General features: G+C 47.8%; 1 protein-coding gene across 5 annotated transcripts in view; it reads left to right on the top strand.

Annotated features, from left to right (window-relative positions):
- Nucleotides 1-17,911, top strand: part of rnf24 (ring finger protein 24) — a 632,553-nt gene that overhangs the window by 104,425 nt on the left and 510,217 nt on the right. For all 5 annotated transcript variants that reach the window (XR_013578203.1, XM_078554280.1, XM_078554265.1 and 2 more), the window contains exon 4: nt 3,910-3,951. Coding sequence is in view for 4 of the 5 variants with exons in the window: in XM_078554280.1 (XP_078410406.1) it covers nt 3,910-3,951 (42 nt within the window). In the remaining variant the exon portion in view is untranslated. The remainder of the gene's footprint in view (nt 1-3,909; nt 3,952-17,911) is intronic.

Below are 17,911 nucleotides of genomic sequence, written 5' to 3'. Positions count from 1 at the left end.
GGAGGATGAGGGTTCGACAGTAGCGATTGGAGGGACAGCGTGTGACTAGTGGGGACTCGGAGGCGGACAAGAACCCTTGGGGTGGGAAGGAGGAGGTCAGGGAGGTGAATGTGGATGGGGGTAGGATTTTTGGAAAGGAAGGGAACGTGCACTTTCACCTGGACATTCCTGAAGGAAAAGGGTTGTGGTTGGTAGGTCACGGAGGGGAGGTGGAAGATGATGTCAGGGGTTCAACTGTAATAGCGGAAAGGGAGTGGAAAAGACAGGGGAGCACATGAAAAACCAAATCTAGACCATGCTGTCCAAATCAAAAGTGAAATGATAGTCGTGGTGGGTGAGATCAGGTGCTGCATGGGAGTGTGACCAGTGGGTAGGTGGAGATGCAGGTCAGCTCAGATGGACAACTGAAAGAGAATCCCAGCAGGCAGCATTGAAAATGCTCAGGACATTGGGGTGAGTGTGATACGGGAAGGATCCATGTGCGTGGGAGATTGACTGCGCGAGGCTCCGAAAGGCCCTGCCCCACACACACACTTCTCCCTCCAGAATTACTCGTTGGCCAGTTGCTCCCTCTGCGGTGACTGACGGAGGTTGAGGATCTCATAGACAAAGGGGACTCGGAGGGAGAAGATTCTGAGATTCCTAAGCGGATGACCCAGGGGTGTCCAGCTGCCGCTCCTCCTCCCTTCAGGTGCTGGGGGCCCCAGCCTGAATCTTTGAGGGGAAGGAGCACCTGGTGGGATGTCAAGGCACCTGTTTCCCTCTTGCGTTGCCACTGCAGGAATGCGCCCATGGCTCCCGCGATGGAGTGCAGGTCTGCACACATCTCCACATTCTGCTGGACCAGGGTCTCCATGGTGTCCAACATCCTTCCCACGGAGACCTCCATGCACACACATGTGGGCACCACTTCATCAGAGAGCAGGCGGACACACTCCTCCAACTCATCTGCCACTCTGCTGAGGGCTTCCAACAGCTCTGCATGATGTTCCCCTGCCTTCTGCTGACTCTCCAGGATGAGTTGGAAGGCCGAATCCAGAGGCTCGTCATCTGACTCGGACCTCACAGATGCCTGATCCCCAGCAGTCCTCCAAGTGCCGGGGGGCTTTCATGAACCTGCCTCCTCTTGCTGCGGACACGTGTCCGTGTGGTGACCACCAGATTGTGAACCTGAGCCTGCTCTAGATCTAGGTTCCACAGAGGTGTGTGCTGGTGGAGGGTGTGGGTAAGCGCTGTGATAGGTTTTCCAGGCTGCTTATTTCCAGCTCTTCAATGGAGGAGGTGTCCTCTTGGCTGGAGGTGAGGACGTGGATGGAGCTGAGGGACTGGCCGGCTGAGGGTGTTGGTTGCTTGGCAGAGCTCCCTGTGAACCAAAGTAGAGATAATTAGTGCATGGCAGCAGAGTCAAAAGCAGGAGAGAGACACTCACAGTTGCGTTGAGAGAGGGATGATGTGGTGCAGGATCCTCACGTGGGTGTTCGCCGCCGAGCTCACCGTCACCACAGACAGGGTCCACGTCCTCGCCAGTCAGCATGGTGGCACACTCCTCAAAGAGAGTGAGGTGCCTAATGTGGGCCACTCCACCTCCGGTCTGGAACCTCTCCCTGCTGTTGTGAGCAGGCTTCTCCTGCATGAAAACAGATGGAGAGACTGTGAGCAGGACACATGGCACTTTGTGAAATGTTTGTGTGGTGAGCGGAGCCATGGACGGGATGAGGACGGGAGCGCGAGAGGATATGAGCCTGATGGAGATGTGAGGGTGTGCGTGAGAGTTAGTGGTGTTGTCCCTTGAGGAGTGAGATCCCTGTGGATGTGTGATGGGTTTGTGAGTGTGTGAGTTGAGAGTGATGAGAATGGTGAAACAGGTGAGACCATTCATCCTATAACAGCACTGGATGGCTGTCCTCTTTTGCAGGGCATTGGCGCTGACCACCACTGCCACCGCCTCCCAAGCCGGATTAGTGAGGATGCTGCCCATCCTGCGGCCACGGCATGGGTAGCAGACATCACAGCGGGCCTCCACTGCATCCAGAAGGTGCTCAAGGGGCGTGTCATTGAACCTGGGAGCTGCAGTCTTTTTGCCTTTCGGGGCCATGTCTTCTCTGCGGCGGTCCTGGGCTAGAAGCACTTAGAGGTGTGCGCATGGCTGAACTTTAAACATGGCGCCCAGTGTGATGAAGCGACGAGGTGCTCATGTGGCGGGCGAATGACAGGCCGCCCGCCATGGAAACAGTGTGTTCCCCGGGAATGCATAATTAATACGGTGGGTTTGGGATAATACGGCGGGTTTGGGACAATACGGCGTGAAAAGCCGCCATTGCAGCCAGCAGGTAAAACATCATTTTACCCGCCCGCTACTGCAATTAGTGCAAATCTGGGACAATTCCGCCTATGGTTTTGTAAAAGGGAAATCATGTTTAACCAATTTATTGGAGTTCTTTGAAGGAGTCACATGTGCTGTGGATAAAGGGGAACTGGTGGATGTACTGTACCTAGATTTCCAGAAGGCATTTGATAAAATGCCATATCAAAGGTTATTGTAGAAAATAAAAGCTCAATGTGTAGTGGGGGTAACATTGGCATGGATAGAAGGTTGGCTAGCTAACAGGAAGCAGAGAGTTGGCATAAATGAGTCTTTTTCTGGTTGACAGGATGTGATGAGTGGTGTGCCACATGGGTGAGTGCTGGGGCCTCAACTTTTTACAATTTATATAAATGACTTGGATGAAGGGACCGAAGGGATGGTTGCTAAATTTGCTGACGACATAAAGATAGGAAGGAAAGTAACTTGTGAAGAGGGATGTAAGGAGGCTTCAGATTGACATAAATAGCTTAAGTGAGTGGGCAAAGATCTGACAAATGAAGTATAATGTGGACAAATGAAGTATAACGTGGGCAAATGTGAAGTCACTCATTTTGGCAGGAAGAATAAAAAAGAAGCTTATTATCTAAATGGCGAGAGATTGCAGAGCTCTGAGATTCAGAGGGATCTGGGTGGCCTAGTGCATGAATCACGAAAGGTTAGTATGCAGGTACAGGAAGTAATTAGGAAAGCTAATAGAATGTTATCATTTATTGTGAGGAGAATTGATTACAAAAGTAGGGAGGTTATGCTTCAGTTATACAGGGCACTGCTGAGACCACATCTAGAATATTGTGTACAGTACTGGTCTCCTTATTTAAAGAAAGATGTAAATGCGTTAGAAACAGTTTAGAGAAGGTTTACTAGACTAATACCAGGAATGGGCAGGTTGTCCTATGAGGAAAGGTGGGACAGGTTAGGCTTGTATCCACTGGAGTTTAGAAGAGTAAGAGGCAACTTAATTGAGACCTTTAAGACCCTGAGGGGTCCTGACAGGGTGGATGTGGAGAGGGTGTTTCCTCTTGTGGGAGAATCTAGAACTGGAGGTCACGGTTTAAAAATAAGAGGTCGCTTATTTAACACAGAGATGAGAATTTTTTTCTCTCAGAAGGTTATGAATCTTTGGAACTCTCTTCCTCAAAAGGCGGTGGGAGCAGAGTGTTGGAGTATTTTTAAGGCAAAGAAAGATAGATTAATGATTAACAAAGGGGTGCAAGGTTATCGGCGTAGGCAGGAATGTGGGCTGATTCAGATCAGCCATGATCTTATTGAATGACAGAGCAGGCTCGAGGGCCAACAGCACAGACTGGTTGGACCAGGGGACCTGTGTTTGTGCAATATATTTTATGTAATTTATTATAATACAGTAGTATTATAGTAGCTATAACTATCAAGGTTCTATTTTATAATTATAAACAATTATCAAGGTTTTATATTGTATTGGATTGTTTGTGAGTTTTCTTGATCAGTGCACATATGGCAATGCTTTGTAAATGTCCCAGGAGTTTACTCAAGTCTGATCCATTGTGATTCTCTCTATTTTGCAGGTCATACTGAAAGAGAAAGTAAAAGAACTCAATTTGCATGAGGTAAGGAAAAGGTTTAGTGTATTTTTGGGGGATTTAGTTGCCATTGTAATTGGTTTCTTCCAGGCTGATAGGCCTCTGCAATGTCACAACTTGCCTAGTACGAGAGAGTGCACAGCAATATTGTAGACAGCTCAGCATTGGATCTTTCTTGAATTCTTGATTTGTTTTATCCTGAGTTCCCTATCAGATTTATTAGTAACTATCATATATTAGTCGACCATACAAATGGAAATATTTTCTCTCTGTCAACCCTATCAAAAGCCTTTTCATTTTAAAAAAACTTTACCAGGTCACCCCTCAGCCTGTTCAGTCTTTTCTGACAGTTACAACCTCTCAGTTCTGGGATCATCCTTGTAAATCTTTATTGTGCCTTCTTCCATCTGTATCGTTTTCATAATATAGAGACCAGACCAATGTACAGTGCTCCGCTTGCAGTCTGACCAAAGTACTGTACAAGTTTAGGATCACTTCTCTGCTTTTCAGTTCTATTCATCTAGAAATAAACCCCGCTCATTACATATTAGAGAGTGTTTCCCATGCTTAGACTCGATGGATAGTTGGAATGCTCCTCTGTAGGACATTCAGTTATGCTGGTTTATTTTTGTAAATGCAGTATCATTAATTCCCTTTGTAGATCGAGCAACATTTAAAAAGTTATCCACTGTAATATTGGATAGATAGTTAGAGGCCAAGAGACATGAGTTAGCAGGGTTGGGACATGGGCAAGTCTAAACAAGCTGGGCTAGTCTTTGGAGCTCTGCAGTGATGCCTTCCACTTAGTATGACCTGAAAGACTGTATAACTGAACACTATAGAATTTGTTAATAGACTGGACGGCTTTGTCCACATTGGCCCTTCAAAGTTCTTTTCATCCACCAAATGGGTGCAGCTTTCTGAATCATGACTTTAATTACCGTGAACTTCTCCAGCCTCAAATGCTGGCAGCAGCACAAGCTACTGAAATTCTGTTGTGCTGCTGTTAAGTAATGCAGTTAATTCATGGTTTGTTAATATTTCTCTGCTGTCAAATGTTGCCTCGCCCTGCCTCACACGCTAGGTTCATTAGATGTTACGTCAGTGGTGGACATTCCTCTTGGTGTCATAGTCATAGATACCTTGGGGTCACTGCTAACTTAAAATTCAACTCGGCTGCACACTCTATGGGCTAAACATGTCCTGTAGATTATCCCCATGCCTGTGGGTAGTTTGTTGGAGGTGAGCTGCAGTGTTGCAGCGAGGAAAATGAAGAGAATTGTTTGACCCCAGTCTTCACTGTGACAGGGTCTGTGGTAGTTCCATTGGTGAGGATAGCTGGCAATCACTGGCAACTACACATTCATGGGATAGTAACCCTTGCTATTGGGGTACATCTCCCGACTAATATGTGGGGCCCCCAGAGCCATGTGTGTACAGTCGCGACTCCCTCTACCATTGGAAATCCTGCTAGCCTGGCAAAGCCATGTGCCTGCTCCTCTCTGGTCTTCAGACAGAATTCGTCCTACCTCCACTTCGGCCAAGAGCGCTGCCTGAACCAGCTAGGTTTCAGCAAGAAGGTGGCATAGTATTTATGGGAGGACATTAACAGGACATGCGACGTTCAAATGGGCGGGTTTATGCTTGACAAAGTCGTGTGCTGGATCAGCATTTAGACGCTGTTTGATTTTAAGATCTTCCCACTGTGCATGCTTCTGTTGCATGCATGGCATGCCCACAATAATACAAGAAATAGGAGCAGGAGTAGACCACACGGCTTGTTGAGCCTGCTCCGTCATTCAATATGATCATGGCTGACCTTGGACTTCAACTCCATTTTCCCACCCACTCCCGATACGCCTTAATTACCTGAGAAACTACAAATCTGTCTATCCCAGCCTTAAATATATTCAACAATACAGCATCCACAACCCTCTGGGGTAGAAAATTCCAAAGATTCACAGCCCTTTGAAAGAAGCAATTTCTCCTCATCTCATTTCCAAATGATTTCCTCTTACCCTGAGACTGTGCCCCTGTGTTTTAGATTCCCCGACCAACGGAAACAATCTCTGAGTGCCCACCCTCTCAAGCCCCTTCAGAATTTTGTAGGTTTTGGAGTTTCACCAGGGCCAAAGCTATGGAACCAAATTTCACGGCCTATATTTGTGATGTAATAATTTGACTACATTCCTCAAAAAATTGTGTGATGATTCCTTTCATGAATGTGGATCTCGATGTTGCTGAACTGTTTTGACCATGCATCTTTCTCAGTGATGTGATAATTTCAAGCCTAGTACTTTAATTAATACTCATCTTCTTAACCAAAAACTTTAATTTAGCAGTAAATCAGAGACTATAGCTGGACTGAAATATTTATGTATGCGTCCCTACACTGGTGGTTGCTGATGGTACTATGCTGACAACCACAGACACCAGTGAACAATAACCTTATTGGACTAGACCTTATTATAATTGCAGGAACACTTAAATAATGTTCACTGTACAATTTGCAGTGCCAAGTCTGTCCTTCAGATAATAAGTTAAATTAAGATCCTGTCTGCCTTTGCAAAAGGTAAAAAGTAGGCCTTGCATTTCTATAGCAACTTCCTTGATCTCAGATGTCCCAAAGCGCTTTATAACCTATTTTTGAAGTGTAGTCACTGTTATAATGTAGGAAACTCAGCAACCAATTGGCACATAGCAAGATTTTTCTTTATTCATTCACAGGATGTGAGCATCACGAGCAAACCCAGCATTTCTTGCCCATCCCTAGTTGCCCTTGAGAAGGTGGTGATGAGCTGCCTTCTTGGACCGCTGCAGTCCATGTGGTGTAGGTACACCCACAGTGCTGTTAGGGAGAGAGTTCCAGGATTTTGACCCAGCGACAGCGAAGGAACGGTGATATATTTCCAAGTCAGGATGGTGTGTGGCTTGAAGGGGAACTTCCAGGTGGTGGTGCTCCCATCTGTCTGCTGCCCTTGTCCTTCTAGATGGAAGTGGTCACAGGTTTGGAAGGTACTGTTAAAGGAGCCTTGGTGAGCTGCTGCAGTGCATCTTGTAGATGATACACACTGCTGCTCTTGTGCGTTAGTGGTGGAAGGAGTGAATGTTTGTGGATGGGGTGCCAATCAAGCAGGTTATTTTGTCCTGGATGGTGTCAAGCTTCTTGAGTGTTGCGGGAGCTTCACTCATCCAGACAAGTGGGGAATATTCCATCACACTCCTGATTTGTGCCTTGTAAGATGGTGGACAGGCTTTAGGGAGTCAGGAGGTGAGTTACTCATTGCAGGATCCCTAGCCTCTGACCTACTCTTGTAGCCACAGTATTTATATGGCTGGTCCAGTTCAGTTTGTGGTAATCCGAAGGATGGTGATGGTGGGGTATTCAACAATGGCAATGCCATTGAATGTCAGGGGAGATGATTAGATTCTCTCTTGTTGGAGATGGTCATTGACTGGCACTTGTGTGGAGTCACTGTCTCTTCTCACTTATCAGCCCAAAATTAACTTGTGTTAATATCTGATTATTATTGATGTTGATATGGGATTTCCACTGATATGGACTAGAGGCCCAATGGACTCTCTCTTCTGTGCATTTGATGTAATGCAGTATAGTGAACTAGATGCTCTGTCAATGTTGTAATCACTATTTGTTATTGGGGTCACGAGTTTGGCTTCATAAGCAAATCAGTCATCTTGCAGCACCCTTACTGTCATAGTCCATAATTGGAGTTGTTCTCAGTTGATCAGTGTGAAATCAGATCTTTAACCCTCAGTGTTTTCAGAAACTCCCATTGTAAACAGCATCACTGCTTCCATGGCAAGCCAGCTTCTCAGGATATTTCCGGTGAGCTATTTAACATGGCTTCCCCAAAGAACATAAACATTAAGTCGTCATAAGCAAACATTTGACTTTATGTAACTAAATCCAAACAGTGACTCCACAGGGAAGAGTATTTTACCCTAATCTGACTCACTAATTTACTAACAAGCTGATGGAGGTTAACAAAGGAAGAACCTCTTTGCTGGTGTCATGGACCTCCACAGAATATTTGAACACCTATAGAAACGTAGAAAATAATAGCAGCAGCAGGTCATTCGGCCCTTCGAGCCTGCTCCACCATTCAATATGATCATGGCTGATCCTCTCAATGTCATACTCCCGCTCTCTCCCCATACCCCTTGACACCTTTAGAGTCCAGAAATCTATCTATTTCCTTCTTAAATATATTCAATGACTTGGCCTCCAAAGCCCTCTGTGGTAGAGAATTCCACAGGTTCACCACCCTCTGAGTGAAGAAGTTTCTCCTCATCTCAATCCTAACTGGCCTACCCCATATCCTGAGACCCCATATGTCATACAACAATAGCTGCATGTAACTCTGAATAAAATTAGGGAGGGAAGCCTGATGTCAACTTGAGAAAATAAAGTCAATAAATCACTTGAGAAATGTTGGTGCTGATGTTGTGAACCCGCCCTCACTCTTCTGCTCCAATGACTTCTTGGTGAGGATTAGTTAAAGAAATGGTTAAGATGCTGGAAAAATTTGGCGGAGGATGGGAAAACCTTTTGAAATCTCAGCTGCACTCATCATCTGTAGAAACTTTTCAGTGGCCTAACTGTATCCAGTAATGGAATACTATAACTCTCTGCATTGAAGAGAAAAGCTCATCTCTTACTCCTGGACTTGAGCCTAGGCCAAAACCATTGAATAGATGACTTGGGAATGAAGGCTTCCTTCATACTGTAGCCCATTCTTTACGAAATCAGAAAGATGTGCAATGGCTGCTGCCCCTCCACAAAAGATAAAGCAAGACCCGAACAGCACCGAGAGGGTTTCATGTGGTTAATCTAAGCCTGCACAACTTGTTCCAAGAGCACAAGCTGCTACAATTGAAAACCAGTGTTCTGTATAAGTTTGCACACACCACTAGCAGCAGACATTCAGACACTGATTCCTGTCACACTCTCTCCCAGAACTCTTAAGCTTTGTGCACAGACATTCAAATGCAAAGCAAAGCATCATGTGCTGAATCAGGATTGTTCAAGCAGACACCTATTCTTGGTGAAACCTGAGACTTGTCATTTAGTAATCCAACGCTTTCTTCCAACACCCTGTGTTTCCATCAACTGTGAGGGTTCAATCCCTCAGGCAGTGATAGGCAACCTAGGCTAGTGAGCGGGCCACATGAGTGGCCCTTCTTCATCTCAGTGGGTCGCAAGATTGAAATTGAGTGTGTGCACTAACCATGACCCCATGAATAAGAATTTGCAGGGCATGCCGATTGAATTGTAGCAGCACTTTGATTGGACACAGAGGGAGCGTCGGCTCTCAGTCAACATTGTTTGCAATCAGCACGTACCTCACTTCACGTGCCCTTGCTTTGTGTGGGTATCATTTTAGTAATATTGGTAGGAAAAAAACTACGCGACGGAAACCAGTGGAATCTGGCAGCCCTGCACATGGGCAACGGTCAACAAAATGTCTCGCGGGCCTCACTCAGAACCCTGATGGGCCACATGGAAAACAGGACTCCTAAGAATATCCCCGTATTTGGAATATCATAGAACAAAACACAAGAGTTGGCCAGCAATCTCCCCATAACAGCAGGTAGAGGGGAGGCAGTTCCCTCCAGGAGAATATTAGGAGAGTGTTACCATTGCCTGGAGATGCCCAAGAATGGCTGCCATTGAAATAAAACTTGCATTTATACACCGACCACCTGAAAGCACTCTACACCCAGTGAAATACTTTTGAAGTGTAATCATTTTTGTAATATAGGAAACACAGCGGCTAATCACAGTGCAAAGAGCAAGACTGTAAAGATCAGAGGGAAGATCCTGGTCTAAGCTGACCATGCATTGGTGTACTGAGGGAATGCTGCATTGGGGGGGCCTTGTCCAACTAGTGAAAAGGCCGAGGTCTTGCCTGTCAGTTTATGTAGCCAGGCAGAGAAGCCCGGAGTTCTGTCACTGTCCTGGGCATCACTCTTCCTCTGTGAAGGGAAACAACAAAATCAGCTGATTCATGGGCTGTCCTTGGCAAACAAAAATAACTTGTCTGGTGAAGCACTTGCAAATAATTTCACAGTATGCTGTTGACACACATTCAACAACTGTCCCATCATAACAGAAGCAAATACAGACATAATGGCAAGAGCTTGGCTTATGTAGCCCCTTTCACATCTTCTGGAGATCCCAATGTGCTTCACTGTGAATGAATTACTTTTGAAGCATAGTCATTGCTGGGAAGTAGGTGAACTCAGTTGTCATTTTGCACACCGTACGGCTCCACCAACACAGTATGAGGTGAAAGCTGCCAGGTTCTGGTTAAAGACCCAACCCATTCACTACCCAAAGTTATAAATGATATAAAGACAGAAAATGCTGGAAATACTCAGCAGATCAGGCAGCATCTGTGGAGAGAGCAGAGTTTACTTTTCAGGTCAGCAGGTATGATGGTGCAAAGCATAATGGGACATTTAAAGAAACAAAAGATTGGTCTAGAGGACGTGTAAATGGCAACAGCAGAATCATCATCAGTAGCTGCTGTCTGAAAAAAAATGGGAGAAGTGGTTATGGTCTGAAATAGTTGAATTTGTTGAGTCTGGAAGAGTCCAAGGACAGAGAGGGAGTAGGGTGCTGTATTAAAATGGCAACCAGATGCTCGCAGACTAAGCAGAGATGTTCTTTTCTCCCCCTCTTCCCTCTTTTGCTGCCTTTGTGCTTGCTTAAAAAATATTACATTTCCGACATTTCCGGTTTTGATGAAAGGTCACCAATCTGAAACATTGGGCCGAATTTTTAAACGGGCTTGGGTCAGGGTATGCGGGTGACGGGAGAACTGCCCGCGAGTTAATTAAATAGCACTAAGGGCCTGTTAAGGCCACTCTTCTGATGCCTCGTAGCCATGATTACAAGATGGCCAGAGCTGTGGCCACAGCCTGCCCTGTCCACAGTGCTGGTCTGATAGTTGTGGACAGTTTTAATCCAACCTTTCACAAAAGCCTTCAGGGGAAACCACCATCTTGAGTCACCTTTACTCACTCCTACCTACATTAACAGCTCTCACCTCTGTCGAGGCTGGATGGCTTCCTATTGGCCCTCCAGCCTCAGGACCCCCCACCTGTCCATCCCAGCCCACTGTCTTTAATTGGATAATGAGCAGATTCCCTGGCTGCTAACTGGCTAACTCTTGAAAAGTCATGTCAGGCGTCAAACACAAGGTTGGCACCTGGAAATGTGCCCGACGCCAGAACTAAATTTCAGCCTGTTAACACTGTTTCTCTCTGCACAGATGCTGGCTGAGCAGCTGGGTATTTCCAGCATTTCCTGTTTTCATTTGAGATTTCCAGCAGGCCTAGTATTTTGCTTTTTAGGGTGATACTCTGGAACCATGACCATGGTGCTGTTCATCTTCCCTGGAGCTCTCTGTAAGCTTTGGCATAGGCAACCACACCATCGACATCTCCTTTGTTGACCAGCTTAGTAGGCCTACCCTCATTTAGTTCTCCAGCGCCACACTGTGTAATTAGCTCTTAATGCTCTCAGAAGTGGCCTAGCAAGTCCTTCAGCTGTAAACGCAATTGCTATCGAGGAGGCCCATCACTGTCTTCTCAGGCAACATTGCCTATATCCCAAGAGCAAATCAAATTAAGACTGACCATATAACCTGTTTGGTCTTGTTTGTTGAGTGAGGAATGTTTGTCGTTAAGTGAGGGTCTTTGCTCTGTGAGCTGGTGAGATATTGTGTAACACAGCAGGTTGAGTTGACATTTTTGGCAACCTGCCATCACTGTAGCAATACCCAGTGGTCTAGGGTTTCACGCTCAAATCACCTGATGCAAACGTTATATTTCTGTTGGACCAGGAAGAGTTATCCTTGGGCTGTGAATGAAATTATGCCACAGTTGTCATCTAGTTAGGGTAGTTTTATTCATACAAAAAAAAAACATGCTAAAATAACTATTTGGTGGGTTATTATGAAACAACCTATATTGTATTTGTGGTTTATACATTGACTGCAGCGTGCTTTGCTGTTATGTCATTGTATGTTCTACTTGGCTAGGCAAAGTTTCACCCTAATCTGACTCTCTAATTTACTAACAAGCGGATGGAGGTTAACAAAGGAAAAACCTCTTTGCTGATGTCATGCACCTCCACAGAATATTTGAACACATAGAAACTAGGAGCAGGAGTAGGCCATTCGGCCCTTCAAGCCTGCTCCGCTGTTCATTATGATCATTGCCGATCCTCTCAATGCCATACTCCCACTCTCTCCCCATACCCTTTGACACCTTTAGAGTCCAGAAATCTATCTATTTCCTTCTTAAATATATTCAGTGACTTGGCCTCCACAGCCGCCTGTGGTAGAGAATTCCACAGGTTCTCCACCTTCTTGAGTGAAGAAGTTTCTCCTCATTTCAGTTCTAAATGGTCCACCCCGTATCCTGAGACCCCATATGTCATACAACGACAGCTGAATGACTGCAGGTAACTCTGAATAAAATTAGGGAGGGAAGCCTGATGCCAACTTGAGAAAATAAAGTCAATAAATCTCTTGAGAAATGCTGGTGCTGATGTTGTGAACCCGCCCTCGCTCTTCTGCTCCAATGACTTCTTGGTTAAAGAAATGGTTAAGATGCTGCAAAAATTTGGCAGAGGATGGGAAAACCTTTTGAAATCTCAGCTACATTCATCAAGTGTCACCAAAGTTTCAGCAAATGAATGTTTAATACATGCACCAGTTCTATTTTTGTTTTTACAATGAGGAATCTCCTCTCTGTGTGGGGAAGGAAGTGGCCCCACAACAACTACAGCTGTTGAAATGTCACTGACTGATAGGAAACAGGAAAGTACAGGCATATGGCGAATACTCTGCAGTCACTAGAAGAGAAACAACACCGTTCAGTGACCCATGCACTCAAATATCTAGCCAAATTTCTCTTAAAGTTTCTCCACACCATCTTGCTCTGCTGCCTACTTAGGTTCTCTGTTCTGCATCACCCACTGTTATGTGTTTGCTAATCCTTCCATTGTTTGCTGGCTGTATTGACAAATCACAACATGTACATTCGGACTGAGCCTAATTGACTAGAAATAGAAGATTTGTGTTTCATTTAAACTGAGACTATGGGGTAGAAATTCCAGGCTGCAACACAAAACAATTAGCAACAGGGTCGTCACCCATTACATGCCCCACCCGACATTCAGTTCCATTGGGTGGAAACTTGTGGAGGCGACGGGGACTCTCACCTGCCGGCTGGAGAGTCAGCAAGACACCCGCATTGCCTCCTTTGGGGAAGGCTCACCGAACCACAAGTCAATCAGGCAGTTGAGAGGCCAGCAAACGGGCCTTTTCCCGGGATCAGGAACCCGGGAGCTGCCAATCGGAAGCCGGCTGCCCTTCCCTCAGCAGCATCATCAGGGAGGCAGCGGTAGCAGCTGCTGGAACAGCGCCTACTGGAGGCCCGGGATCAGATCACAAGTGACCCATAATGGTGGAAAGGGTTTCACAGGGTGGGTTTCTTTTAATTAATCCCTGGAATGTGTGGGTGTTGCTAACTAGGCCAGCATTCATTGCCCATCCTTAATTGCCCTTGTTTAGGGTCAACCACATTGCTGTGGGTCTTGAGTAGGCAGATTTAGTTTTACAACAATCAGCAATGGTTTCGTGGTCATCGTCAGACTTTTTAATTCCAGATTTTTATTGAATTCAAACTTCACCATCTGCTGTGGTGGGATTCAAACCCGGGTCCCCAGAGCATTACCCTGGGTCCCTGGATTACTAGTCCAGTGACAATACCACTATACCACCACCTCCCCATAACAGCGTAGGGATGTAGTGGTGGGGGGCTCAGCAACAAGGGCTGGGGGGCTCTGAGTGGACCCCCCCTTCCTGATCCCAGGTCCCTCGATCTGGAGGGACGCCCCTCCTCCAGGAAGTGACAGGTAACCTGCACTGGCCCGCCTGCAGCTGAGTTAATACCAGCAGCAGTGGGGTAAGGCCCTTAAGTGGGCATTAATTGTCCACTTAAGGGCCTCAATTGGCAGCGCTGCAGGAAAGCTGACCTCCCCAGACTTAATTGGGGTGAAGGTGGGAACACAGCAGGGTGCTTCTGCCACCTTAAATGCCCCCTCCCCCTCCAAACACGCCACTAGAGAGGGCAGAAGATTCCGCCCTTTGCCTTCAGAAACAGGACGTACAACATTCAGCCAACGTGATGCCACCTGTTCGGTGCTACTGCCTGAGATAAATTTTCGGCAAGTTGTAACGAGTGGTGTGCCACATGGATCTGTGCTGGGGCCTCAACTTTTTACAGTTCATATAAGTGACTGAAGGGGCCGAAGGTATGGCTGCTAAATTTGCTGATGACACAAAGTTAGATAGGAAAGTAAGTTGTGAAGAGGACATGAGGGGCGAAATTTTCCCAGAATTGCACTAAGTGCAGTCGCGGGCGTATAAAATGGACCCCGATGAAAATTACGGGTTTTCACGTCGTGTCGACCCGAACCCGCCTCATTATATATTCACTCCCGTGAAACACGCCGTTTCCATGGCGAGCGGGCTCTCATTCGCCCGCTCGCCATCACCCTGCTGTTGCACAACGCCGGCCGCCATCTTTAAAAGGCAGCTGCCAACACAGGGCTCATCGCCGCCAGCTCACCATCACTGCCCGGGAGACATGGCCAGCAAAGGAAAAAGGACTGCACGCCCCCCCTCCCCCACCCCCTCCATCCTCCTCTTCAACAACGGGTCCCTCGAGCGACTGCTGGATGCCGTGGAGGCCCGCCGGGATGTGCTCTACCCCCGCTCTGGCCGCAGGATGGGCAGCAAAGTCACCGACCTACCTTGGGAGGCGGTGGCCATGGTGGTCAGGGTAAACGCCCTGCAGAGGAGGACAGCCACCCACTGCCGCTAACAGATGAATGATCTCTTCAGTTCCGCCGGGGTAAGTCACTCTTTTCATCACTCCCAACTCTCACACTCACAAACCCATCACACACCCACAGGACCCTCACTCACTGCCAGTGCAAGGGACTCTTTCATACACACACACACGCCATTGTCCTCATCCTGTCCATGGGACCACTCACTGCCCACACAGGCCAGGCATACTTATCATGTGGCCTGGCACGTGTCCTGATACACTCTCCCCATCTCTAACCATGCAGGACAAACTGGCTCACAACAGGAGGGAAAGGTCGCAGACAGGTGGAGGGATGCCGGAGATCAAAGCTCTGATAGAATTCAAAAACAGAGTCATCCAGCTGTCCGGCGATGACTGGGGACCGGGGCTGTGCTGATGGTGAGGTCGGCGCTGCTCTACCAAGTGAGGATCCAGCAGTGCAACATCCATCAGACAACCATGCCGTGAGTGATGTGTCCTCTTTCACAGGCCACTGCCATGCACTAATTATCTCCCTTGCTTTTGCAGGCACATCTACCAAACAGCCAACAGATTCAATGTCCCGGGCCTCCAAACAAGCCCCAAAGAAACCTCTGAAGAGGAATCTGGAGGCACCCTCCCTGAAGTCCCATTACAGCGCTCACCCACACCCTCCACCAGCGCAGAGAGACACCTCGGTGGGACATAGTTTTAGAGTAGCCTCGGGATCACAACCTGATGAGTACATCGCACTTTCTGATCCGTAGCAAGCGGAAACAGGGACTTCCCAGGTCCCCGGCACTCGGAGGGTTGCTGAAGGCCAGAACGTTGCTAAGTCCGAGTCAAATGATGAGCCTCTTGACTCAGTCATGTCACAGTTGCTGGAGCTACAAAGGCAAGCTGGGGAACATCAGGAAGGGATGTCCACTGCACTTTTCAAGGCACGATGGAGGGTCTGCCTTCAGGCTGAAGTGATAGCCCCGGCATTGCAATGCAATGTGGGTGGCGGATTGTGAAATCCCACAGAGGTCACCTGTGGAGCCATGAAAGGAGCCAATGGTATAGAATTTGAGTGCTTCGGTCACTTACACAGCCACTGGCAGTGGATGCCCTCCATGTGCCCTTGGTGCCAAGTCCTGCAGTAAGTGGCAGATGTGAGCCATCAGGTCCCTAGACGCGCGCAGTCGTCAGCGACACTCAGTCATCTGCAGGAATAGCAGGCAGCATCTATAGACCCTGAGTGTCGCTAGGTGCCAACCAGCCACGGCTCGCTGTCGCTTCTGGGCAGCGTGTGTGGGAGCCCCTGCTGCCCCTTCTTCATGAGGTTGCTGCTCCTGCCTTTGCGCAGCCAGGAGCCTCAGTCGTTCTCTCCTCCATCTTCTACGTCTCTGTAGGTCATCAGGCATACAACTAGATCACCAGGATCCATGATCCTGATGTGGTTCTCCTGCAGCATGAAAGAGAGACAAACATGGTTATCACGGTTGTACATAGCACCTTTCCTGGCCCTGTGTGACCACCCCTTAACCTTTCCCAGAGAGTGCTGGTCACCCCTCGGATGGCCAGGGATTAGTGCGCTGCATGGCTGCCCTGTCAACCCGCGACATGGGGGACACTGGTCCAAACCAGGATGCTGAGATTGGAAGGGGCTGTGAGCGTCTCCAGCAGTGACTGCTACATGGCCAGGATTGGCGAGGAGATTGTACAACGTGTGCAGCCCAACTGCTCCGCGGTCCAATAAAGTGGTGGCGGACTTCAAGTCTGTGCCGGAAGGGGGTGGGGTGGTAAGGTATGGAGCACTTGGTGGCCCTTTGGTGCCACTATGTTGCTTGAGTGGGCGGGCAGGCTAGGAGCCCGACTCCATTCATATCACTGTGGCTGCACTCGATCTGTCTCAGTTGCAGAGGCACGGTCAGTTTATACAGGTGTCCCTGATGTGTGGCCACTTCCCTCACTTACCCTGCTCCCACCTAGATTGCCCTGTGCGCAGGATGCAACCAGGGCAGCATTTGACCACCCCTTCCCCACCCCCCCAGCTCAGCAGTCACCTCTGAGGCTGGACAGCCCCCTGGACGCACCCCCCTCGGCAGGCTGAGCGTACGATAGCTGCCTTCACGCCGTCATGAAACAGGTCACGCCATATTTTCCGCGCACACCACCTATCGCGCCCACCGCCAACGGGCTCAGAAAATTCCACCCAAGGAGGCTGCAAGGGGATATAGGTAGGTTAAGTGAATGGGCAAAGATCTGGCAAATGGAATATAATGTGGGCAAATGTGAAATTGTCCAGTTGGCAGGGATAATAAAAAAGAAGCATAACCTCCCTCAATTCCTTCTCAGCAGCAGAATTGTACTCAACCTGTAAACTCATGGCCCAGCATGTCCCCCACTCTACCATTAGCACCAAGCCAGGGGATCAACCCTAGTTCAACGAAGAGTGCAAGAGGGCATGCCAGGAGCAGCACCAGGCACACCTAAAAATGAGGTGTCAACCTGGTGAAGCTAGAACACAGGACTATTTGTGTGCCAAACAGCATAAGCAGCAAGCGATGACAGAGCCAAGCTGTCCGGTACAGCTACAACACTGGCATCTACCCAGCTATGTGGAAAATTGCCCAGGTATGTCCTGTACACAAGAATCAGGATAAATGCAATCCGGCCAATTACCGCCCCATCAGTCTATCCTTGATCATCAGTAAAATAATGGAAGGGGTCATCAACAGTACTGTCAAGCGGCACTTGCTTAGCAATAACCTGATCACTGACACTCAGTTTGGTATCCACCAGGGTCACTCAGCTTCTGACCTCATTACTGCCTTGGTTCAAACATAGACTAAAGAGCTGAACTCCAGAGGTGAGGTGAGAGTGACTGCCCTTGACATTAAGGCCACATTTGACCAAGTGTGGCATCAAGGAGCCCTAGCAAACAGGAGGCAATGGGAATCAGGGGGAAAACTTTTCACTGGTTGGGGTCATACCTAGCACAAAGGAAGATGTTGTGGTTGTTGGAGTTCAATCATCTCAGCTCCAGGACATCACTGCAGGAGTTCCTCAGGGTAGTGTCCTCGGCCCAAATATCTTCCGCTGCTTCATCAAT

The sequence above is a fragment of the Cetorhinus maximus genome, chromosome 1, assembly GCF_964194155.1.
Source record: "Cetorhinus maximus chromosome 1, sCetMax3.hap1.1, whole genome shotgun sequence".
Lineage (NCBI taxonomy): Eukaryota > Metazoa > Chordata > Chondrichthyes > Lamniformes > Cetorhinidae > Cetorhinus > Cetorhinus maximus.
Note: the sequence above shows the minus strand (reverse complement) of the source record. Positions and strands in the feature narration are given on the sequence as shown.